Raw genomic sequence first — 25,177 nt, forward strand, 5'->3', positions numbered from 1 at the left:
AGCCGTTTACCTCAATTACCACTCAGCCACGCTTTGCTAACTAAGTGGCTTGATATGAAAAAATGAATAAAATCTGTTAGCAACCAGTCACTAAAATGTGTCTGAAATGACACAAAAAATATGTTAGCCTTTGAAGAGTTGGTTCTTATATGCCGCTTTTCTCTACCAGAAGAAGTCTCAAAGCGGCTTATAATCGCCTTCACTTCACCCAGTGAGGTAGATGAGGCTGAGAGAGCCCTGATATTCCTGCTCAGTCAGAACAGCTCTTTCAGGGCTGTGGCAAGCCCAAGGTCACCCAGCTGGTTGCATGTGGAGGAGGAGTGGGGAATCAAACCCAGCTAGCCAGGTTAGAAGTCAGCATTCCTAACCACTACACCAAGCTGGCTCTGCAATCCACTCGGGTAGTTACTATCTGAAAGGGGCTTTATAATGAGCTTGGTCCTTAAGACACTGGCATCTCACCTTGGCTTGGGGCCAGAATATTAAGGAGATTTAAACGTTTTAAATAAACTTTTATTTCCAAGTACACTGATCTAAAATTAACAGAATTTGGCCAAATGTGTTAATCATTAGCCAGTGCATTTATTTGTAAATCAAAATAGCAAAATATATACAGACAGAAAGTTCTGCAGCTATTGTGTCTTGCATTCTCCATCTCCATCATTAGCTGCCTTGATCTTTTTAAGCTCCTTTTGTAGTTCCTCCTCTGCAGCTAGAATCTCTGGTGGTTTCTGATACTGTGGGAGAGAAATTAAATACCCCAGCATAAATTCAACTGACATTAACTCAGCAAATTGCTTTAGAAAGTGGCCATTAAAAAAGGCAAAAAAAAAAAAAAGGGTAAAGGCACTGGGCTGCCCAAAAATATACCCATGCCTCTCCCGATATCTTCAAACACTTGAGGTTTAATGACAAATTAAGTGTAAGACTGAACCTCAAATCCATCTTGTCCACCATGCACAATCAGTTCTCTCATTATTCAGAATCTGCCTCACTTTTAATCCCATTTAAGACTACTACACTAAAACATCCCATTGTATACCAATTCCTTCATATATTCAAGGGGTTTAGATTTCTATGTGGGCAGAGCACTGCAGCAATCAGCTGTGGCACCACTAGGCTGCAGTCAATGGGCAGTGAGCCATTTACAGAAGGTAGGTTGCATCAGGGGTGGGGTGGGTGGTAGGTTGCACCATCGATGACTGTGGCTCTGGTTGCCCAGCACATTTGTGAATGCCATCCCGCTTTCCCACAGGGCCAGACCACCTGCAAGCAGGGTGTTCCTTCCTCCTACCCTTTACTTTCCATGCTCTTGTTCACTTACTACCAGTGCTCGATGTCTGGGTGGCACAGTGAAGGCAAAGGAAGCACTATGTTCACTGGTACCAGGCTTGTGTCAGCACTCTTGGACAGCACCTTCAGTTTTGCCTAGACAGAGCAGCCATCCAGGCTCTGCGCGGAGCTTGCATTTAGCCCTCCAGGGCCAAGCTCACATTTTCCATGCCATCCCCATGTGGCAGAAAATCCTGCTCTCCCTGAGGTTCCTGGCCATCAAGGGGTTGTCATAGAAGTGCTTGAAGTGTTGCTGTCCTTGACTAGCAGCTGCCTGCACAGCATTCTGGATGCCACGCTGACACATGGCCAGGAGCATGTGTGCTTCCCCAATGAAGGAGGCAACGTTGCACCCATCAGGGCAGGTCTTGCTTCCCCAATGTAGTCGGGGCCATTGACTGCCACACATAGTCCTTCCCTGGGAGAAGCCACAGTTATACAGCAAACGCCATCACTTTAAGCCTGAACGCTCAGGCCTCCTGGGACGAGGGCATCTTTAGAGACCTCATGGCCAAGTTCCTAGGCAGCACTCATGATAATCGTCTGTTGCGGGCTAGTATGGTGGGCATGTCTGGGCAAACATACACCAGCGAATACCATCCCTGATGCTTCCTGCCATTCCCTCCAGGTGACCAAAGTATTATCTTCTGCCATATTTATTTTATTTATAATTTTCTGCCAGGACGTAATTCTGATGTCTCTACCACACAGGGAGCTGCAGAAATATGTTAACCTATGGCAGCAGCAAAGCCATGCACCACAACATTTCTGTGCAGCAGCACCTTCAGTCTCCCCTTAGTGGTGTTGATGGGGAGAGACTGTGAGCTGGAGTAGGGACTTTGTCCCGGCACCGGGCTTTTTTGTGAGGTGGGACCTTGTGGCGGTGGCATGTGCCAGAAGGCATGAGGCATCGCAGTGGCTGTGCCAGAAGGTAGGAAGGACTCCTTTCAATTCAGGCGGGGAATGACGGACCTACTGGCCCGCCCATGACACCTGAATACCATGGTGTGTGGGGATCCCACCAGCCCCATATGGCCTCCCCCCTCAGCACATGCCCTCATTCAGGCATATTTGGAACTAATGGGGTGGTCTGCTTGCCAGTACAGATCACAGTGTCTGGGTAGTCAGGAGGCTGTAGTCAGGAGGTGGCCTGGTCCTGTCAGCTATTCGGTGTTTATTTTTTATTTTCAAATTTATATGCTGCACTTCCTTGACGGTGGCATATACATTTTTCACATTGCTTAGGATCCCCTGAAAAGAGCAAGGGGTTGGCAGTGAGTACACAGCTTGGAATTTCCACAAGGTGAGATGGATAAGCCATGTGTCAGTCACATTTCTGGCTGAAGTGTATCTTCTGTAAGCATAATGGAGAAGGGAGTGGGGGTTCATGGATGAGACTGCACATTTGCACATATGACCAATGTCTCCATGCTGCAAGCCCCTCAAGACAGGTGAATGCTCCTAGCTCTGTGGGCCCTGGGTTGCTAGTGTGTTTCTGGAACCTGGCTCCCAATGAGCAGCTACGACATTTACTATCACAGTTGCTATGCTACTGGAGGGTCATCATTCAGGGTACCCATTCAGGGTACCCATTGCTAGTGGTGTGAGTTGCCCAACAAGCAATGCCCTGTGATATCAGCCATATCCACTCTGCAGAGCTTTCAGCTATCAGTTGAACCTCGCTGTGATAGTGGTGTTACAAACTGATGCCAAAATTTTGTATTTGGCTGGAAAAACAGCTGCCAGGAGGTAGTATGTGAAAGAACAGCCCTATTGATACCTACTGTGATAATCAAGGTGTTGTTAGCATGCGTGAAGCTCAATGCAGTGCAGTCCAGAGGCAGTTGAAATCTGTCTAGGTCAGGAATAGAGAACTTCTTGAAGTACCTGAAGGACAGCATGGAAGAGAATATGAGAGTAAGGCAAATTTCTGCTTTTTGCTAGTCTCCAGTAATGAGAGCAATCATTCATAGATTTGCTTCCTTGCACAACCAGAATTATATTTTGAAATAAAGAGAGCGATAACTGAACATTCAAAGAAAAATGTATTTTACTCATTTCATCTCAGGCCAGCAAGGGTTTACTTCCCAAATGCGATTGTAGAATGCTGGGTACATGGTGAGGCAGCAAACTGAACAGGGAAGATGGGCTGCAAGAGAACCCTTAGAACTGAATGTCAGTTTACTCCTTTATCATTTGAATCTTCACTGGCATGTGTAAATGCCATCACACATTCACTGTACTCTCTTGCCATCTCTAAACCAGAAGCAAATTTCATTTCATTCTGTCTCCCAGTATTGCTTCCTTTTGGTCTCTCTGATTCTTGGAAATCTTTCTCTATGAACTTTTCTCATATCAAGATGTTACTGGTGTGCTGAATTGAAGAAGTTCTTTGCTGATGTTAGATCTAGGAGTAGGCCCTTCCTCTTAAGCCAGTTTTGCTGGGAGGTTGATTGCTTGAACTACTATGAACTCTTTATTGTCCAAGCCTTAATGAGAATGCATACAAAGGCCAAACAGCCCTGGCCTCTTTTGCTGGCTTTGGAGGAATGTTACCGCAGGGCTCAGTGCCTTCTGCGTGTATTTGGGAAAGGTGGCAGACATGGATAATAGTGGGGGTGTCAAAGGTTAAACAGCAAAGATTAGATGAACACAAAGACATGTTAAGGAAGTGTTAACTTCTTACTGATTGAGACAATAAAAAAGCAGATCCTAAGAGAAACCCAGTGTTTCAAAGACCTAGGGAGCCATCACTGGGAACACCAACTTTGCTTCTCCCCCCACCCCCCAAGCAGGGTAAAAATACCTGGTCTGGCTTCCAACTAAAATCTGTGAAAAGATCAAAGGATAAGGATCTGCTGCTCTCAGTATAGTTAACTGCTACCTCGCCCTGCAATAATTGATTCTGCTGTGGCCAAGAAGGCTTTGCCTGTTTGGAAAAGTTTGGTTTAATGGATTTGTTTTACTGCAAAAGGGCTAGAGCAAATCCCACTTGAGTAGCCTTTTGCTGTGGCTGGAGGGGAAAACACTGAATGACTTAAAGTGGGTGGCAGTATTCTCTTTCTGGAGGACTTTTAGGGCAACTGTTTTCTGGCAGGACTTCTGTGCCTTTAATCGTGGCAAAGCAGTGTTCTCTCATATCACATCTCCAGGCCAAGAACAGCATTGTCTGCTGAGTTTGTCATAAAGGTATGAAAGACAAAAGACTCCTCTTCATCACAAGAAAATGCATCTTTGGTCTCTTATAATGCCCCACTCCATGCAGAAAAGAAACTATTATCTACCAGGAACACAATAACTTGTATAGATTGTAAGTCTGCATCTCATCTAAACAAAGCCTAGTTTCAGTAAAAGTACTGAATAGATTAATTGTATAAGCCCAAAGCCAGATTTATACTATTTCTATCCTTTTCTGTAAAAAAAATTAGCACAACGGTCAGGTTCTTTGGGAACATAAATTCAAGTTATGTTTCTTTTCTTGCCTCCAAGGTCCATTACAAAAAAAATATCTAAATATCATAAAATTTTGTATAACTATAACTATAGCACATGCATATGATTCAACTAAAAAGAACATCAAGAGACTCAAAATTGGTACTTTGCTGTATTCTTAAAATTTATCTAATCCCTTCCTAAAGCCTTTTCTGCCTCTTGTGGCAGCAAATTCCACACGTTATGTGAAGACATATTTTTTGTGCGTTCTGAATCCACTTGTATTAGGGACCCTAAAATGGTATAAGACTGTGATTATGCAGAAAGATTAAGGTACTCATCAATCATTCAAATCAACGACTTTGTACCTCTCAAGAAGAAAGGCAGGAAGACACCAGGAAACTGATCGTACACCTAACCAGTTATGGTCAGACAGCCAGAAGACAAAACCCAAAGGGTTAATCTGTTCTAGCCATCACCGTGAAGAATGTGATAGCTCCTTGGTCTGTCTTTGTCCCTCATTAATAGTGCTTATCCTCATTTTGTCCTTAGAACAACCTTAACTTACATGCATAACTGACTGAACAGAAATGAAGAGCTTTGTCAACAGCACCACCTCTAGGTAATTACTGGGGATAGCAGAAAAAGAGATAAGGCATCAGAAAGGAAGAACAATGTACTGTGTCCAAGTTTCTATATTCTTTATCAAAATGTGGAGATGGGGTGAGAAATAAACTTGCTCGTTACCCTGCCAGCTAGGAAGACAGAGATTTGCGATAAGGAGAGCATACTGCATCTTCCAGTCCCTGAGACACATCTGAGTTGGCCATCTGCACCAGCTCCATCCACCCCAGAGATAACTCAATCAACTGTGCTTACTAACTTCTTGTTTGTTGTGTGGATAACACAGCAGCGCTGATCCTTCTCCACTGAAACATTGTAAATGTCCTTAGGATATGGCAAGTTCCGAATTCGCCATTGGAAACTGTTTGTGGTATCTTTTCGCATAAAGACAGGCTGGAGAAAAAACACATGCAGGTTAGCCCACTACTGCACTGAGAAAATAAACAGTAACCTAAGGTTTCCTTGGGATGACATACATGAGGATTCTTAGCTTAGTACAGTTAGGTGGTTGGGCTTTTTCTTCAGATCCAAGTAGCAATATTAAGGCTTGAGCCCCTCCAGGCCACAACAATGTGCTTATATTTTGGTTATTCCACATGAATGTGGAATGGTTTCCATGTCTGGTGCTCTCCCTTGGCCATCATTTAAAGACATCAAGGGCCTGTCAGAATACATAAATTAGACCAGAAGTGAACTTGTGGTAGAAAGGAAATTCTACCCCCTCTACTCTGCTAGCTCCTGATTCTCTCTTCTTGTTCCATCTGGTTTGTTCTACTTTGTTCCTTCTGCTTGTCCCTCACACACACACACTCTTGTGATCTTCCACACACCTGCTGGTTATCCCACCAACATTTTTCTTGCCTATCCACACACCTCCTCTTTCATCTGCTGCTATTTTCTTTCTTCCCTGCTATTTTTTCTTCCCCACTCTTGCAGCCCCTATGTATCTCCTTCTCACTATATTTTCTCACTGTACCTGATTCTCACTGCTGAAGTTACTTTTTTATATAACACTTTTCAGTGACAATTCAGGTACCATTCTACTACCCCTAAATACTGCAATATTATAACCCTAAATACAGCAACAGAGAGGATACAAATCTTGTTTCCTACAGAGCTGCCGGGAAGCTGTTCCATACCAAAAAAATCAATCAGAGCACTTGTTCCTAAGCCTAAACAATACCCTAAAAACTAGGGTATTGTTCACCTCATGTTGAATGGTGAGATCAACATAGAATGCCCCTTGGCTAGCCCAACAATGATAACTGCTGTCATTGCAAAAGGTCCATCGCTAAGTGGCAGAGAACTTGCCTTTCATAAAGACAAACCCAAATTCCCTTCTTGGCAATTCCAGTTGAAGAACATTCGGTACTGGGAAAAATCCTTAAGCAATCCACTTGTAGCTGGAATAGACAATACCAGCATACATGACATATTCTGAATCAGCATAAGACAGGTTCATGAGTTCATGCCAGAATGTGGGGTACTGAACTAGCAGGGTACCGAGGAAGTACTATTAGAACCATCACTTTTCTCCCTCCCATAAACCCATGATACACAACTGAGCTACATAATGCCATCCTGAAACTTGTGTTTTACCTCCAAAAAAATACCATTTCAGAATGTTCCCATGATAAGATCAATCTGAGATATTACAGTGATACAAATAGAAGAATGACATACATACATTGGTACTACTCTCTTTTATGAGCTCACGATCCAGGGTTCCCACTGTAGGCAAGGTCGGCTCTCCCACTTCGACCTGCCAATTGCCATAAGCCCCCAGAGCATTCTTCTCTCTCCATTTTCTCACTGCAGAGGAAGGAAAAGGCATGGGTGGGGGAAGAGACTAACTGGATTTCCAGCAAAAGCCAATTCTGCATACTGGGATTCTTCTGATGCTTGTAAAGGTTAGAGGAATTTTTAAAGCAAGGTAAAACCATCTGATGAAGAACTTTATCAGATAATGTACAAGCACATAGCAGATGAGTGTCCTTGGCTTGGAATATATATATATATATATATATATATATATATATATATATATATATATATATATATATATATATATATATATATATATACACACACACACACACACATACATCACTCCCATGACGCTAAATATGAATTTTCTCCTTATATTAAGGAGGATTTGTGCCTTCTGAATTTGAGATATATTTCTCTTGTAAGGTTTTGTAGAGGGTGCAGAGGGTTTTATAGTGTCATGCATTTGAAGTGATCGTTAATAATATATTCTTAAAATATGTGGTATTATTGCTGGATTTTTAATTTTGATATTTTTATTGAATTGATATTTTAATGTTTCTATCCCCCCTTATTTTAAGAACGTGCTATGTAACAGCTGTAATAAACTAAAACATTTGGATTGAAAATGCTGTCATTTCAATAAAGTCCCTGCAGAGCTGCATTAGGCACAGCAATGGTAAAATGTTAAACTGTGGCTCATGTTCAACCTCCTATCTTATCCTATGTTAAACCATAGGCCAGACTCCCCTTGCCACTGTGTGCTCTCTAAGCAAAGAAACTGGCTTACGAAGCAGCTGGTTGGTCTTCACGTCATACTCCTCAGCCATCTCCTTTCCATTGTCAAACAAGTAATGGATTTTTCGCTTGCCTAAGCAGAACAGAAGGTGGGTGAATCTACAGAAACAGATTGGGGGGGGGGGGGTGTTTCCCGCCGCATGACACCATCCCCGCATCCCCTAGCCCCGTTCCCGCCCGACTCGGGGTGTAGGTGGGCAACAGAGAACTCCAGACTAGGCCACATTCGACGTGGGCGCGACACGGCTCCCGCAGAAGTCAGCCCCAAATACGCAATGGGGCTTGTTTCCCGGTAAGTGTTGGCAGGATTTAAAGTTCAGCGATGCCAAACCGGGGGCGGGGGCGGGGGGGGGGGGGGGGGGCTGGCGGCTTTTCACTGCCTCGTTCGCTTCCAAAGGCACGCGCCCCTTGCTGGCTCTCCCCCCCCCCCACGTTTTCTCGCGTGCAGAGCGGTCCCAATTCCCATTACCGTCCCCGAGCAAAGCGGTCTTGCGCGCCGAGCGCAATTGCGCCCGCCAGTTGTCCCCGGCCATCCTGCAGATGGACGCATCTCCCGAGCAACCGGCTTGCACTTCCGCGTCACCTGACCTGACCCGGAAGAGAATCCCGGGCTCCAGCCCTTCCTGTTCCTCCGGGCCCCCTCGGTAAGTGGAAGAAGGCGAGAGCGCGTCCTTCGGTCGGGGCCGCGCAGGTTTCGAAGGGGGGCTCCTTCGCGGGCAGGTCCCCTCCTGGGGGTCAAGGCCTGGCCCCAGCCCCGCCCGTCTCCTCCGTGTTGGGACTGCGGCGCGGCGGCCTCCTCTTGTCAGCTTCTCGGCTCCGCTCGGCGGGGTCGGTCGCCGTTTACCCCATATCAGAAGCGCAGCATTTCGTCAGGTGGCTTTAGTGGCTGCGCCACACGCGCAAGAAAGTGGACGGCTGGGTAACCAAGCCCCGGCCCTCGGCTTGCAAGGCCTGAGCAAGTCTGTTAAAGAGAGATGTTGATTCCTTTCGGACTCGTACTTTCCAGCCTTGAAGGTTTTTTTGCTTATAAGAAGCCATGCAAGTGGACAACTAGCGCAGCAGGAAGAAAGCAGCGACCCGCACCCCTATCCTGGTTTTCTGTTTGCTAGGAGGGTCTGCTTCCCACCCCACCCCCAGTACAGGAGTATTTCAAAACATGACTGTCCATCTACAGCCTGAAATAGTTCAGTGTATTCTGTCATCTCATTCTCCTGCGCGTGTGAACCAGGCTTATTGTGCCACCAAACACAGTTTCTCACTAAGTCTGCCATCACAGAACCAAGGCCAGGGAGTAGGGGGAAGACTTACAGGTCAGGCTGTGGAATTCCGGAGCCCCTGCAACTGCCCTTTTTCTTTTTAAAGCACTACACATGCTACTCCCGATTCTTAGCTTCTAGGGCTCTCAGAATGGATTCATGCTTACTTATTTGCTTGCTGTATTAACCATCTGCCTTTCTTGTTGACACTGAAGGCAGATGACAGTTATAAGAACAATGCAAAATAAAAGCCACTATAATAGCATTCAGTGAATAATGCAGTAGAACTGGCTTACACAAAGAACTATGGAATAAAAACAGCATGATAAATACAATTACTGGATTTCAGAAATAGAGAAAAATGAGTTAAAGACAGTATAATGCATCTAATAGGCAATGTGACATGAAGGTAGAAGGGAAGAGAGCGATCTAAGATTTTTACATCTAATTGAAGTGGCCACACTATCGCCTTGATAGAAAGGGCCCCCCCTGCACACTTCAGTTTTACCAGGTTTCTCTTCCCTGGACAGCTCTGCTTTTAGAGCTAGATGGCATATGTCAGAAGGTGCTGTACTTAGAGCTGCTGTTCTTTTTCCTATGCAGAAAAAAAGGTATATGCCAAAAGCATTGTGTTGTTTCTAGTGTTCCCTACTTGGGAAATGTAGTCCCTGTAAACAGAAACCAGTACAACAAATAAAGACATTGAAGAGATGAAATGTGAAAGGGATCACTTTGCAAATAGAATTTTTTATTTTAAAGAATAGATTGTAGGGGAGATTTTGAATGGCGCTTGTCAATTTGTTGATATGTTAACTTGTGCCCTGTTCGCGTATCCCCACATTCGGTAGTACTAGTGGCAGCATAAAAGATGCTGCCATTTCTTTTTTTATATATAACAAAAAGCTATCAAATGTAAAGTGCTACTGATACACAAAATTTTTAAAGGAAGGAAAGGAGCAAACATAATAAAATGAGAACACTCCTCTTAGACTGGTATTCTAGCCCAGTACTGAGAGAGCCCTGATATTACAGCTGTGGGAGAATAGCACTATCAGGACTGTGACTGGCCCAAGGTCACCCAGCTGGCTGCATGCGGAGGAGCAGGAAATCAAACCTAACTTGCTAGAGGAGAAGCCCCATTCTTAACCACTGCACCATGATGTAGATGAAACATGAAGAATCATGTCCACTGATATTTAGATCTACTATGTTTTAATCTTAATATGTTAGCCCTCAGATGGCAGACTCTCATCTACTATAGAATGTATGAGGCACCCTCCAAACACTTGGCTGAAGTGCAGTTGCAATATTATTGCAGAGTTTTCCATTTTGCTGGGTTCTTGCTTGCCACTGCAGTTGGTCATAAACAAAGATCATTGCATTGATGTAGACATGCCAAAGCTTTCCTATTCATTTAATGTCTACTGGCATTAAGCTGCCTTCTGAAATTTCTGAATTTTTTTGTGTCATGGATCATAAAGTATTGAATTTCAAAGCGGGAAACATCATTTTGATTTGAAAATTCCTTTAGTGTACAGATACTATCTTAGATTCAAAAGGGCAGCCCTGTTGGTCTGAAGTAGCACAATAAAATCAGAGTCCAGTAGCAACTTTAAGACCAACAAAGAATTATTCAGAGCATTAGTGCTTGCACTCGAAAGCTCACATCCTGAATAAATCTTCGTTGGTCTTAATGGTGCTACTGGACTCTGATTTTATTGAGATACTATCTTAGTAATTAAAGTTCTGTACCTTTATGGTTTTCTTTAGTAAGGCTGCTTACTCTGGGAGAGAGAGATCCATGTTTTATGGAGCTTCAAGGAATTGTCAAAGCTTTCCCTAAAAGGAAGAAGATCAAAGATGATTCACACAAGGCGGGCCTTACAAAAGTCTTGAAAAGAGAAGAAACCAGAAGTAGTCATTGTGAGTCTTTTGTTACCTTCCCATGTCTTTGTTCTGGAACTGAGGTTATGTGATGTCTTGCCTTTGTTTATTATGGATTGATATGGACAAATAGTCTGCTTTGCAAGTAGCTACTTAATCCCTAAAGAGTTCAGTCAAATTGTTGTGCTGTAAGGCGTGGGCTCCATGCTGCAGAACAATGTGCCTTCTGGCTATTAGTTGTGGGTTCAAACTGTCAGTTTCACATGGGGCATGAAAACTGTCTCCGTGGCACTGAGTCTTTTTCTCTGTGGCTTTCCTTAGCAGGATGGTTGGAGCCTGTTGTGGCCTATGTCCTGCAAGCAGGAATGGGCCAGGCCAGGGCTGAAATCTTCCGTAAGCAGATCATGCACAATGGAGGGAGAGTGTGCAGCCACCTTTCCTCAGACATAACACATGTTGTATTAGATGAAAGCATGGATTGTGACAGGGCCTGCCGCCTCCTCAAACTAACCAAGTTACCCCCTGGACTGCAACTGGTGAAGGCTTCCTGGCTGAGTTTGTGTGTGGCAGAGCAGAAGATGTTGAGCACAACTGGCTACAGTCTCTTCATCCCAGACAGGTAGGAGCCCTTCCTTTATTCTCCCTTCATTCCAGGTTGCAAATAGAAACCAAATTCTTCTTTTGGGAATACACAGAGTAAAATTGCCCTGTGTCTGTCTGGCAGTAACCCCAAAGGGCCTTCTGCTATTTCACTTCTGCATATTTTGCAAAAAGGTTGGGTGCCTGTAAAACCTCGCAAAACAGATGGATGAAATCCACAGTGCAATCATGGGTGCTGGCTTTATCCACATTCTAATGGTCAGTTAAATATAATTGGATTCAACACAATCAGAGTCCATTAGCACCTTTAAGACCAACAAAGATTTATTCAAGGCGTGAGCTTTCGAGTGTATGCACTCTTCCTCAGACTGATGAACTACCATCATAACAGTGGAAATATAGTTGATTCAGTTATTCAATCATATCAGTAATTGAATAATCTCAGTAAGTTATAGTAATTGTGCAGTTTGGTTTCTCTGCTTGTGAAATTTTTGTTTTTGTCTTGTAGCAAATAGTGCATGTTATTTATAAGCAGACACACTGTTCGCTACAAGCCAAAAGCAAAAGCTGGGATTAAAGGTAAAGGTATCCCCTGTGCAAGCACCGAGTCATGTCTGACCCTTGGGGTGACGCCCTCTAGCGTTTTCATGGCAGACTCAATACGGGGTGGTTTGCCAGTGCCTTCCCCAGTCATGACCGTTTACCCCCCAGCAGCAAGCTGGGTACTCATTTTACCGACCTCGGAAGGATGGAAGGCTGAGTCAACCTTGAGCCGGCTGCTGGGATCGAACTCCCAACCTCATGAGCAAAGCTTTCAGGCGGCTGCCTTACCACTCTGCGCCACAAGAGGCTCTTACTGCAGGGTAAAACCCACAATTATGAAAAGCTTCCAGGTAGCTGCACGTTTCAGTTGTGGAATATTGACAGTGCTCTACGAAAAAGGAAGCCAGAGCGGTTGGATGTTTTTAGGAGGAGGCTGGATGAACACCTGCTAGGAAATTTTTTTTTAAGTACCCAAGAAGGTGGGGGTCTGGACTGGATGGCTCTTTGTGGCTTCTTACAGATTCTGAACATTGCTAGCAGCATGCAGGGGTGTAAAGACATTGACATCTAGCCAGAGATATCATAGAATCATAGAATCATAGAGTTGGAAGGGGCCATACAGGCCATCTAGTCCAACCCCCCTGCTCAACGCAGGATCAGTCCTAAGCATCCTAAAGCAATAGGGATAATGCACAAGTTCCCTGTCATCAGTTTTCTTGGGCCTTTAGATGTCCTCAGATCCAGTGACTGAATTCTGATGTATATTGATTCTTACCAGGTACCTGGATGTGGCAGACCGTTCAAAAAGACCATCACTGCTTCTGGATGAGGAGAAGATCCAGTCCCAGATGGTTGGTGCAGTCCAGGAGATGAAGGGTGAATCACAGGCAAGCTCTCCTTGCAGTGCAGTCAGTTCCACAGGACAGTGGACAGCCAAAGGGGCAGGCCTTTGCACACTGGTCAGTGACTATCCTACATCTGTGGTTTGAAACGTTTTTCTAGGTTAGGCCAAGGATTTCCCGATAAACAAACCAATGCTTCTAGAATAAGGGGTACTCTCAGGGTTTGAGGATGATGACAACAAACTCAGTTGATTTACTGTATAGATACTGGTATCTTTTTTCTCTTGAAAGGGACAGGTGAAATGAACTCTGGCTATCCTTGTAGAGATAGACCTTCCCCTGATAGTACCATGTACTTTCCTCAGTTACTTTAGATGCGAATGTGCAGCAAGCTTGGTTTCATCTACCTAAGGATCAAAGATTGTAGGAAATGTATAATGAATGTTTATTAAGTTGTTTCTGTGATTAAAATGCATGACTTGCCATCTGGGTTTGCAAACCTATTATGGCAGTCCTCTGACAACCTAATACCAATCTCGTTCCATTATTGGCTAATACATTTATATATCAATTTTTCTGTGAAAACAATATTAAAATCAGCTAGTAGACTAGTGTGATAGAGCAAAAAACCTCATTGACCAGACCTTGTCTCCTAACCACTCTTCACTTGCTAATAGAACATTCCGTTTGTTCATGGTGAGATGATGTTGCCCTCTAGTGGCTATAAGATGCAGAGGATGCAGACTGGTGCTATCCGTGCTGCTGTTGCTAGCTGGGACAACATTCCTCATGACTTTTCATGTGCACACTCAACTTCATTAGTTGAGAGTACTCGCAACATTTTGTTCACCTAACAGCCAGCTGCCTTTTATTTCTTTAGAAAATGTATATGCTGACTCTCCAGAGACCTGCATAAGTTAGTATATTATTATTATTATATTGAAGATATTTCCTATCACTGAGAGAGGAAAATGGGAATGTGCAAATTCACATTTGGCTGATGTTTGTTGCCTCTGGTTGTACTCAAATATGGTATGGATCTTTTATGGCTGAACACTTAGCCCTTTACAGTCTCCTGCTTGGAGCATTGGGAGGCGGTAGCGGTGGCTGTATTTCATTGCTTTCTGTTCTGTGTCTCTCCAAAGAGGGTCTCTGATGATGAAGGAAGTGAAGGGGAAGATCCTGATGTCACTCAAGGAGAACTGGAGGCACTGAGGTCAGGCCAAGACCTGATCATTTCCTCTGGAGGATCTTCAGTGGCATTTCCTACTGGCAAGTGGGTTTGTGCTCAATCCTCTGAGCTCAAGAAGATTAATCAGAATCAGTGCATTACGGAGAAGCTGGAGGTGCTGGCAAAAGCTTACTCTGTCCAGGGAGACAAGTGGCGGGCTCTGGGTTACTCCAAAGCCATTAATGCACTCAAGAGCTACCCCAAGCCAATCACTTCCTACCAGGTAACTGGGATAGGGGCAAGGGCTTAATTTTTTTTTCATGTAGAGTTCTTCTGCTCCTCCACTCACTGTTGTTGGGAGTAAGGGCAAGGCAAAAGGAGCAGCTGCTGAGTATGCAGGGTAGCTGGCTCCTCTCCTGCATTGCATGAATAGCACCAGGTTGCACTTTAAATGGTAGAATCAGGCTAGAAGCTATATAGCACTGCAGTGTGTAAGACCCGCTTGCTTGACACAGCTCTGTCTGTCTGTCTGTCTGTCTGTGTATCTGTTTTTAGCCTGCCCTCCTGGCAGGCCAGCTCAAGGCAGTGACTGTTAGTCAATTACTGCTTGGGCCATTGAGATATAAAATTTCCGAACATTTTGCAGCCATTAGGAATGTTTTTGTTTTCTGGAAAAAAATGGAAAGGTGAAGAAAAGTTGGAATATATGCAAGACTGCCTTATCCATCCTATACTTATATCAGTATTATAAAATATATATGTGATGTATAACTTGGGTAAAATATAAAAAATAGTACTTGGCAGATTTATCCAATCTAAAAGTATAAATGTTCTACTACCAAAATTATTAATCTACCCAATACTGAAAAGAGGCAGCTGCAAAGTGCTGGATGCTATACTAAATTAGTACATGTATCTTAGTTTATGACACCTGAGAGGTAAGGGGGAAAAATGAAAGGCTAATAGAAATCAGATTTTGTAGTAAGCAAAGACCTTTGGAACAGAAAAAGTCTTAGTCACAACAAGAACTGCAGCCTGTTGAATACTGAGTTGAACTGTAAAACACTGACTTTTTCAATAGTGTATTATCAGACACTAGAATTAAAGCCCATTGTAAACAAAATACAATGGGCGCTAAAATGTGGGGGATAGGGAGGGACAGGGCAGCGCAAGGAAGCTGACCTTAGAGAGGGCGGGCGGCGGCGGCGGGGCATCTTCGGCTCCTCGGCGGTCCTTTGGCGGCGATCTTCGATTCCGGCGGGGTCTTGGCAAGCCGCGGCTGCCGGGGGGCTCCCTGCCCGGCGGCCTGAGGACAGACCCGGGCCACCCGGCTCCCCGAGGCTCTCCCAAGCCTCCTCCCGGCGGGCGGAGCGGCCTAGTGGCGTCTATGACGCTGCGAGGCCGCTCCGCCGGCCGGGAGGAGGCGGCCAGGCCCACCCGCTGCCCCGAGGCTCTCCCAAGCCTCCTGCCGGCCGGCGGAGCAACCTCGCGGCATCTATGACGCCGCGAGGCCGCTCCGCTGGCCGGGAGGAGGCGGCCAGGCCCACCCACCGCCCTGAGGCTCTCCCAAGCCTCCTGCCGGCCGGCGGAGCGGCCTCGCGGCGTCTATGACGCCGCGAGGCCGCTCCGCCGGCCGAGAGAAGGCGGCCAGGGCCACCCGCCCAGGGCCACCCGCCCCCGAAGACTCTCCGAAGCCTTCTCCCGGCCGGCGGAGCAGCCTCACGGCATCTACGACGCCGCGAGGCTGCTCCACCGGCCGGGAGAAGGCGGCGCGGCCGACCGCTCACCTGTGGCTGTGCGGGTGAAGCAGGCAATGGGGAGCCGCGCGAAGCGCGGCTCCCCATTGCCTGCTTCGGGCGGGATGGACACTTGGAGGGGCCAATCAGGAGCCGCTTCGCGGCTCCTGATTGGCCCGTCCAAGTTTTTATCCCGGACCGGTCCCGCCCTAACTCCTCCCCACTACTCCTTACTCTTTTATTCAGTCCGTGGCGCCTGCAGCGCCATGGGCTGTGTACAAATGTTTTAATGTATTAATTGTGGACAAAATTAGTCACATTTAAGCAGTAAAAATTTCCTTTAAAAGATTTTTAGTATAATCATTAATGCTGTAAATTGTCGTACACAATAAGAATATTCATATTATACATTCAGAGTGAGTAAAACCTTATCTTAAAAGCATTTCAGTCATTCCAAAAGTGAAAAAAATAATAATGGGAGTTTCCTCCCCAGCATTCCATCCAAAATTTCCTTTTTATTATTGGAAGTATTGAAAAATAGTCCTTGGGCAAAACCAGGTTTTTCCTGCATTTTTTCAGACATTCACATCTCATTCAGAAACAATTTTGTGGTATTTCACATTATTTTAGAATGAAAACTGCTAGAATTTAACCCCTACCGAAGCCACTAAAAAACACATAGAAGCTCTGAGTTGCATTATTGGAAAGCTAAAAGGACCTGTTGTCAAAGGGTGAAAAAAACAAATGCATTTTATTTGTGTAGAATTCATGTTCTCTAAATACCTTTTTAGGAAGAGGCCTTTTGCAGGGGGCTGACGTGGCAGAACCTGTAAAGGAATCTCTTATTTGGAAACTGAAGCTTGGTATCCAAGCTAAAAACGTGCAAGATTTTCCTTGTAACTTAGGGTGTCAGTCTTTCTTCTAGACAACTGTTTTCTTCCAGGAAGCCTGTAAGATCCCTGGAATTGGGAAGCAGATGGCAGAGAAGATTTTGGAGATCCTGGAGAGCGGGCATCTACGCAAGCTGGATCACATAAATGAGAGTGTGTCAGTACTGGAAGTATTTTCCAACATCTGGGGAGCAGGAGTCAAGACGGCTCAGCTATGGTACCAGCAGGTAACTTTCTCTCAACCATAACAAGCACTGATATAGTTTCTTCTATAGTTGTTGCCTGTCTATATAGATCAGGGATTCCCAACCAGGGATCCAAGAACTCCCAGGGGTCTGCGGGAGCTCCAGAGGGGGTCTGCTGCATTTCCCATCCTGTCTTAATGGCTTACTCCCCCTCTCCCCTCCTGAATGCGAATGAGCTCTCATGGTTTCTGTGCCGGGAGAGGGTGGACCCTGCATACCTATGCCCACCTTAAACTGCATCCTATTCCCCCCCAGGCCTCCTTAAGACTGTCTGTTAACAGAGGTAGTGATGTCACTACCAGTGGTATGCAATTTATGGGGACGTGGCAGGGAGGCACAGCGAGCGGACATCACTTCCAGGGCTCCTGAAAACTTGAAAAATTATTCCAGGGGCTCCTCCATGTCAAAAGGTAGAAAAAGGCTGATACAGATATTTGTTGCCTGCCTTGCGGGACTAAAGTTGGAAGTTTTCCCTGTGCTTATGGGAGGCGGCATCTTACTTACAACAGTTGTCTTTCCAGGAAGACTGGAGATTTACAGCTCTTTGGATTAAGCAGCAAATCTCTCTGGTGCCCACCCTTGCTTTCATTCAGATGAAAAGTGAGATGGGCCTGGGAACTCTTGGAATGCACAAAGCAGATCCCGTTTTTCTTTCATAATTTATTTGCCAATTTGGACTGGGTGTTGTAGGTTTGCGATGAGAAAGAGTGGCAATGAACCATCCATGATGCATCACTATTTAATTTTTTTATTAACACTTCCTTGTTTTGTACCCAAATGGAGTCCTCAGGGCTACAAATATTTAAACATCAAAGCATCAACACATTGAAACAGTATTTAAAATGCACATACACATAAAACATGTAAACAACTCAATAAAACATAAATACACATAATACCGTAACCAGGAAAGAGGGTTAATAACAGTTAGTGGGGGAAGGCCATACATAACCTGCTCGCAGAAGACAATGATAGAGACTGGCAAATCCCCTTCAGGAGGGAGGTCATAGTTGTGATGTAACCAAGGCGGCCCTTTCTCAGGATGTCACTTTTCTAGCCTCAGATGATGAGGGCAGGCGAAGCAGGGCTTCCAAAGATGGGTCAGGAAGGTTCATATGGGAATGGTGGAGGAAAGTGCTATCCGGTCACAGCTGCCTTATGGTGACCCGGTAGGGATCTCAAGGCAAGAGGCCCTCAGAGCTGGTTTGCCACTGCCTGCCTCTGCATAGTTATCCTAGTAGTCCACTAGCCAGGGTGACCCTGCATCACTTCCAAGGCCAGACTACCTGGGCTATCCATGTCAGGGCTCATAAGAGAATTGGTGGTTCCCGTTTGCATCAGCCTTAATTTCTTTGTAATCCACAGCAACTTTGTGTCGCTCTTGGGTCTCCTATGTGTTCATTGCAAAACAACTGGGTGGTGGCCTCATCTTGATTAATCTTTTGCCTTTCTCTGTCTTTTTGATGGTCTTTTCTTTTTTTTAATTGCCCAAGTTAGGAACAGTAGTAACTCAAAGACCAGGAGGCTCCCCTGTCACACTAAGCTGAAAGTAGGGTGATCACGTAAGGAATTTTGTTATGATTCCTTATTCCAAACCTCCCCTTGCAGACCTCAGGTTTACATAGGAGCAAACAGGGTCTCTTCTATTTCCTCTTGTCTGAGTGTCCTGTGTGCTCCGAGCAGGGGTTCCGCACGCTGGATGACATCCGCATGAAGGCCTCTCTCACCAGCCAGCAGGCCATCGGCTTGAAGCATTACAATGACTTCTTGGATCGCATGCCTCGGGAAGAAGCTGCAGAAATCGAGCGGACTGTGCGTACCTCTTTTGCATGTGGGGACTGTGAACAGGACCAGATGTTGATGTTCCGGACACATTCATTTTCCAAATGTCTTATACTTCCCTGTTTGGAAAACCCCAAAGAAAACTTACTGCCTTCTTGATTTTTAAAAGTGGTCATGATGTCTGGTGTCTCCCAAATAGCTTCAGTCAGGGGGTGTTTAGGCATGCACATGTGTGAAAGTGGGGTCTACTCTGTACTCTTGGAAGTATAGATGCTTTAGCAAAAGAAAATGGTGGATCAGACTGGCGGCCTGATTACTGGGCAAAAGGGCTCAGGCCAATTCTTGTGTTTCACCAACCACTCCACCCATTCTGGCTGACAAGCATTGCCCTCACTGCTGCAGGATACTCTGTGTCTAGGCCAAGCACTGTTCCTCCTTACCAAGGTTCTTACCAAAGGTGTACCTCATGCATGGGAGAATGGGCAGAGAGAGCCTTTTCTCCTTTGCCCATAATCGCAGAACCCGGGGAGACTCAGTGAAGTTGTTGAGGAAATAGATTCAGGACAGATAAAAGGAAATACTTTCAAGGAGCAACTAAACTGGAATTCACTGCTGGTGGAAGTAGTAATGGCCACAAGCATAAATAGCTTTAAAAGGAGGCTCAACAAATTCATCAGGGAAAGGTACATCAATGGCTATTAGTCATGGTGAATAAAGGAAGCAGACCTCTGAATGGTGGTGCCTTCTGTCTGTTGGCCCACCAGGGGAACTGGCTGGCCACTGTGCGAACTAGTTTGCTGGAATAGATGGACCACCGGTCTCATCTAGCCAGCCGTACCTATACTCTTGGTAGGGAGGAGTTCTTCTAGCATTGTCCCTTATCCTTCTGTTTGAGGGTTCGGCTGGAATTGGGCCCTTGCCATGTAGAGGCTGATAGGAAATTTAGAGAAACATTTGCACTGTAAGGCGCAGGCTCTTGGGCCAGAGCCACAGGGGCTCTCCCCATTGCTCCCCCTGCCTGCCAGAATTACCATGGCAGCACTGGGAAGTGTGACGCTGCCACTCAGTCACAGGGCTTGCCCCTGAAGAATACTTAGTTGGCAGGTAGGGCATCACCCCCTGTTCAGGATTAAATTTCTTTTGGGAGCTTTGGCCCTTGGGAGTTGGCCTATTGTGGGTTTGATGGGATTACCTATCTCTTTGCCCCCCTCTCTGAGGAGAGAGGAGAGAATGAGAGGATTAGCTGCTGTCTCTCGAGTCCCAAGGTGGTGGGATGCACCAGTGTGGTGCTGGCTGGCTTTCAAGAAAACCTCATTGAGGATGTAAAGCAGGCAGAGGGAATTGATCTGCATTAGAAAAGCCATGCGGCTACTCCAAATGTTGCGGGGCAAAGGTTAATGGGTTTATCCCTCACTAATGAAGGATGATCCTGGACACTGACAAGGGGCACTCAACATTTGCCCCCCTCCCCATCCTCTATGTTCTGAACTGGCAATCATGTCTCTGTTTAATAAGATGGATGATTTGCAGCTGCTGGTGTGATTGGCATCCTAATATCCATAATCCTGTCTACTGAAATCCCCTTCCAATGCTTCTTCGATGAAGCCATCAGAGGGGTGTCAGTGCATGGGGGGGTGGGGGGTGGCGGTTCCTTTCCTGCCAGCACAAGGGTTGAGAATGCCTTCTCTAGGGTTTGTTCACAGCTCAGAAGCTCTAGAGCTTCCCCTTGCGGTGACTTCAGAAAAGTTCTGCATAAGGCTCATGCCAGAGTCAGCCAGGTTGTCATTTTGGCTTGTCTGGGTGGCTTTGGCGCTGAGGTGTGCCTCCTCCTTCATCATGTGCCCCTGGCTACTGCTCTTGTTTTCCCTGCCTGTGTAAGCAACAACCGCAGGGGTCTGCCTGTCCTTTTGTGGGCCTGTTTCCTCATTGAATGTCTGATATAACTTTGGACAGAGCACTTTGTTTGGCATCTGTTTCTTTAGCTGTATAGTCAGGATAACGTCCCTTGTTCAGAAGGATTCTTGCCATCAGGCTGCAAGACAGCAAGTGGACCTTGTTGAAAGGTTTTTGTTATTCAAAGGCTTCAGCATACTAAATTACTTCATTTGGAAAGTAATTGTGCAGAATATCCTTTGTAGTTTTGAAGATAAGCTTGCAAGCTTTGGGGGAAATGCTGGTGAACTCTCTGAAATTGGGGGGGGGGGGGGGGCTCAACAGAATTTTCTACAGTCAAGGAGCAAAGCTTCAGGACAGTATCTTAGCCCTACCCCATGCCTAGCAAGAGCAAAATGAATTATTCAGAATCAGACATTACAAAGTCTGCTTTTGTTTGATTTGCATAATGTTTGCATGTAATTGAATTCAGCCTCCTAGCCAAAGGCTTTGCATGACTCTGTCATAAATTATTATTATCATTATCATTATCATTATCATTATCATTATTATTATTATTATTATTATTATTATTATTATTATTATTATTATTATTATTATTATTATTTGCACAACCGGCTGGGTAGCTGAGTCCTGCCTAGGCTGCTTCCAAGGCATGGACTCCTTTTGTGACTGGAGGCAGCTGTTCCCCAGAGTCCTGTGCCGTGTGCGGCTTGAGACTGGACAAGGCAGGGCACCCAGGACTGAATGGTGATTAGAATGATTCAGCAGAAATCTCTTTTCTTTTCTTGGAGGTCAGAGAAGCAGCTGAAGCTATCAAACCTGGACTGGTGTGCGTGGCTTGTGGCTCATTCCGACGGGGCAAGCCCACCTGTGGTGATGTGGATGTGTTAGTGACCCACCCAGATGGACACTCTCACCAAGGAGTATTCAGCAAGCTGCTCGACCGTCTCCGGAAAACTGGTATGGGAGGATCTCAGGTTGGACTGCAAAATGGTGAGGTATCCTAGGATGTGCTGCCTATCTTCTCTACCTGGGAAGTGCTTTGAAATTGCCAGAATAAGATCCCAGAGCTGACAATTAAGTATAGTGCTGAAGCTTCAGTCTCTGGTGTTTAATTAGGCAGGGTACCTTCTTCCCATCTTGAAAGCTGCTGGAACAGATAAATAGCTCTTGATATCTCAGCTTGCCATGAAGGGCTGTAAGGTCATACACAGGGAGGATTTAGATGTTTTGCCATAATTTTAACAGTCTCTTATCCCATTTTTGGAATTTTTCTCTGTAGAGATTTAAAGATTTCTGGAATCTCATATGTTCCTAGACTCTAATGTTTGATTAAGCTGAGGCCCACTGTGTGGACCACATGGTTGATTAGGTACCCAGTTTCAGCCTCATTTTTCTGTACTAGGCCCACATGGGGAACTGAGCTGTTGCTCCATCCAGCTACAGGTCAAGAGCTATCCCTGATGGGAGAGGAATGCTAGTGCCTCGGACAGGGTAGTGCAAGGCATCATGTGGGAGACATAATGGTTTCAGGTGGCACTGTATCTTCCAGGATTGTTTCAGAAATGACCGGGGTCAGGCAAAGCCTAGTGCTAGAAGCCAAGGAACCCTGGCCCAGGTTTTATGGGTGGAGAAGGGTTATAGGACTTGGCAATCACCCAAGCAGCCTGTCAATTTCTCTGCCATTTATTGCCTGCCTCCCTTCCTTCCTTCCTTCCTTCCTTCCTTCCTTCCTTCCTTCCTTCCTTCTTTCTTTCCTAGGGTTTCTTACTGATGACTTGGTAAGTCAAGAGGACAACGGCAACCAGAAGAAGTACTTGGGAGTGTGCCGCCTGCCAGGGCCAGACCGCTGTCACCGGCGTCTCGACATCATTGTGGTGCCCTACAGTGAGTTTGCTTGTGCCCTGCTGTACTTCACAGGGTCAGCCCACTTCAACCGCTCTATGCGGGCTCTGGCCCGGACCAAGGGCATGAGTCTGTCTGAGCATGCCCTCAGCAAGGGTGTGGTGCGAGGACCTGGTGGCCTCAAAACAGGGTCTGGCATTATTCTACCTACTGTCACTGAGAAGGATGTGTTTGTTCGTTTGGGGCTGCCTTATCGGGAACCACACGAGAGGGACTGGTGATGGAAGGAAGCAGTGTGTGTGTGGGGGGGAGCTCATCTAGTTTCCCTACAGAACATGTGGATGTGCTCAAGCCAAACAGCAGGCCCTGCTCTTCACACTGCATGTCTTGCCTGGGAAATGCCCAGGATCCTGACTATTTCACTGGATAGATGGTACTTAGAGAGTTAACTAATGTCACTGCTGTAGACTGGCACAGAGGATGAACGAGAAAATGATTGGAAAGCATTTTGCACACTGTAAATCCCGTCTGAAGGCTCTAATTGGAAGATGGGATGAACACATCGGTTTTAAGGAATCTATTTAACAGCATTTTGCAATGTGAAGACTGTGAAGACTGTTGGTATCCAAAGACTGCTTTTCTGTTGAAGGACATCAATGTAATTCCTTTTATAGCTGGAAACTATATGCTTCCTCACTCAAACAGTGTTTAAAGATGGTAATTGCAAGATTCGGACCAGTTTTACGAGTACATCCATGAGGAGGGTAAAGACAGATTGCTGTGTGGAGTGAAGATGCTGCAGCTGGGCCAGGAAGGACAAAGGAATGAGGAAGGTGATTTCTTAACACTATGAAGAATTGGCAGTGGAAGATGCTACTGGGAGATTCTACTTCTCTGGCTATGAAAAGGAGACCAGAGGAGCCTGCTTGAGGTCAGGATTTCCTGAAATCCTGCAGTTTCTTGACAGCCCTGGAAGGGTTTCCCAAATGGGTGGGAGTTAATTAATTTTTAACATATTTTTAAAATGTGTTAAACATTTATCAGATGATACGGCCATATATGGCCATGTCAACCTGCCCTTCCCCCTCCCAAAATGGCCAATGATGGGCCTGGAGAGTGTGGGAAGGGACCCCGGGTGGGCTCGGTTTCCCAACCATATTCTGAATGTTCCTGCCACTTTGGGGGTTTCTTGAAGCCTGAAGAGTGTTTCAGGGGTTTCTCAATGATAAAAAAAGTTGAGAAAGGCTGCTTTAGGTTGTTTTGCCATAATTTAAAATGGTGCTAAAAGATAAGGCCACCCAAATCTGCACTAATTAATTACCATGAATTAAATTAGTGCCATGGCCGGGGTGGCCCAGACTAGCCTAATCTCATCGCCTCTTGGAAGCTAAGTGGGGCCGGCTGTGGCAGTGCTGGGACAGGAGACCCCCAAGGAAGTTCAGGGTTACTGTGAGGAGGCAGGCAGTGGCAGGCCTCCTCTGAATGTCTCTTGCCTTGGAAGTCCCCCAGGGTTGCCTTCAAGCAGCTGTGGCTTTCCAGCACCAATTAAATTAGCAGGGTTTAGAATCCCACTCAGAACACTGGAATTGCTGCTCAGACTTGTACTACCGAGACTTGTCCTGGCGCTGGCCGCACACTCCAAGCCTGTCCTCACTACCTTAAGGGCTGTTGCCTTGCTTTTGACCTCTCTAAGAAAAGGCTGCAATTTTGGGCCAGTACTGTACTCCCTACCTGAGTGACATCATCAAGCTGCACATTGCAGGACGCTTGGTCCCAGGGCTGAGCTAGAGCTTCCTATATTAGGGACATAGGTTTGGACTCTCTGGATAACCCTTGTAGTATCTTCTGGTTCTTGTTTTCTGGGAAATAGCAGCTCTTTGATTACTGAGACTGCTACACAGTTTCTTTCTTGTTCCTGATCATTTCAAACATGAGAAATAATATTAATAATATTAAAAATATAAGGCAATGAGAACTGAAATTCTGAGCAGGAGGGTGGGGGATTCAGCTCTGTGTTCCCTGCTTAGAAGCTGGAGAAAGTAGATAGTGAGCAACCCCCCCCCTTCCCCTGCAACAAACTCTTCAGGGCAGACAAAAGAAACTATGTCTTCATAAAATATGTCATTAATAAATGATTTTGCTATCATAAGATGTGCTGAGGGCCCTGAGTTAAAAAAAGGGGGGGGATTAGATTTTTGTGGAGGGTCAGCCCAGCAATGGTTATGAGCTGTGATAGCTATATGGAGGGCCCTGTACGTTGGATTCCCAGGGTAATCAGGTGAGCCACTAGTATGAAATGGAGCACTTGCCTAGACAGAGCCTTGGTCTGATCCAGCAGAGCTGTTCTTATATTCTTGTGTCTAAGACTTTTCCGAATGTGTCCTAACTCTCTGGTAGATAAATGTAACAGGATCCGTTATACTCACTACTGTTGAAAATAAATAATGCTATGGTCTCTGAAAGGCAATAAAAATCTCTTTCCATGTTTTCAAGCCTTTTAACGAATAACATGATTGTTCGGGATAATTATGGAC

General features: G+C 45.6%; 2 protein-coding genes across 5 annotated transcripts; one reads left to right on the forward strand and one right to left on the reverse strand.

Moving 5' to 3' along the window:
• Positions 1-491: 491 nt before the first annotated feature.
• Positions 492-8,536, reverse strand: DPCD (deleted in primary ciliary dyskinesia homolog (mouse)). Of its 2 annotated transcripts, XR_013233559.1 has the most exons (7): positions 8,423-8,536; positions 7,946-8,026; positions 7,076-7,200; positions 6,700-6,791; positions 5,648-5,781; positions 3,117-3,219; positions 492-737 (listed from the first exon to the last, which is right to left on the reverse strand). XR_013233559.1 is itself a non-coding variant. In XM_077349494.1 (6 exons), exons 1-6 carry the CDS (start codon positions 8,484-8,486, stop codon positions 633-635), a joined length of 612 nt encoding a protein of 203 aa, XP_077205609.1. In that variant the 5' UTR covers positions 8,487-8,536; the 3' UTR covers positions 492-632. The 2 variants fall into 2 exon arrangements, 1 of the variants encoding a protein (XP_077205609.1); XM_077349494.1 differs by lacking the exon at positions 6,700-6,791.
• Positions 8,437-25,135, forward strand: POLL (DNA polymerase lambda). Of its 3 annotated transcripts, none has more exons than XM_077349490.1 (9): positions 8,437-8,597; positions 10,980-11,132; positions 11,415-11,712; positions 13,015-13,195; positions 14,224-14,532; positions 16,929-17,102; positions 18,804-18,932; positions 21,590-21,758; positions 22,560-25,135. In XM_077349490.1, the coding sequence occupies exons 2-9, from the start codon at positions 11,018-11,020 to the stop codon at positions 22,922-22,924; spliced, it is 1,740 nt and encodes a 579-aa protein (XP_077205605.1). In that variant the 5' UTR covers positions 8,437-8,597; positions 10,980-11,017; the 3' UTR covers positions 22,925-25,135. The 3 variants fall into 3 exon arrangements, with proteins under 3 accessions (XP_077205605.1, XP_077205604.1, XP_077205607.1); XM_077349489.1 differs by lacking the exon at positions 8,437-8,597 and adding an exon at positions 8,779-8,967 and having other exon boundaries at positions 13,015-13,123; XM_077349492.1 differs by lacking the exons at positions 8,437-8,597; positions 18,804-18,932 and adding an exon at positions 8,779-8,967.
• The last annotated feature ends 42 nt before the right edge of the window (positions 25,136-25,177 follow it).

The sequence above is a fragment of the Paroedura picta genome, chromosome 8 (assembly GCF_049243985.1).
Source record: "Paroedura picta isolate Pp20150507F chromosome 8, Ppicta_v3.0, whole genome shotgun sequence".
In the NCBI taxonomy this organism is placed as follows: domain Eukaryota; kingdom Metazoa; phylum Chordata; class Lepidosauria; order Squamata; family Gekkonidae; genus Paroedura; species Paroedura picta.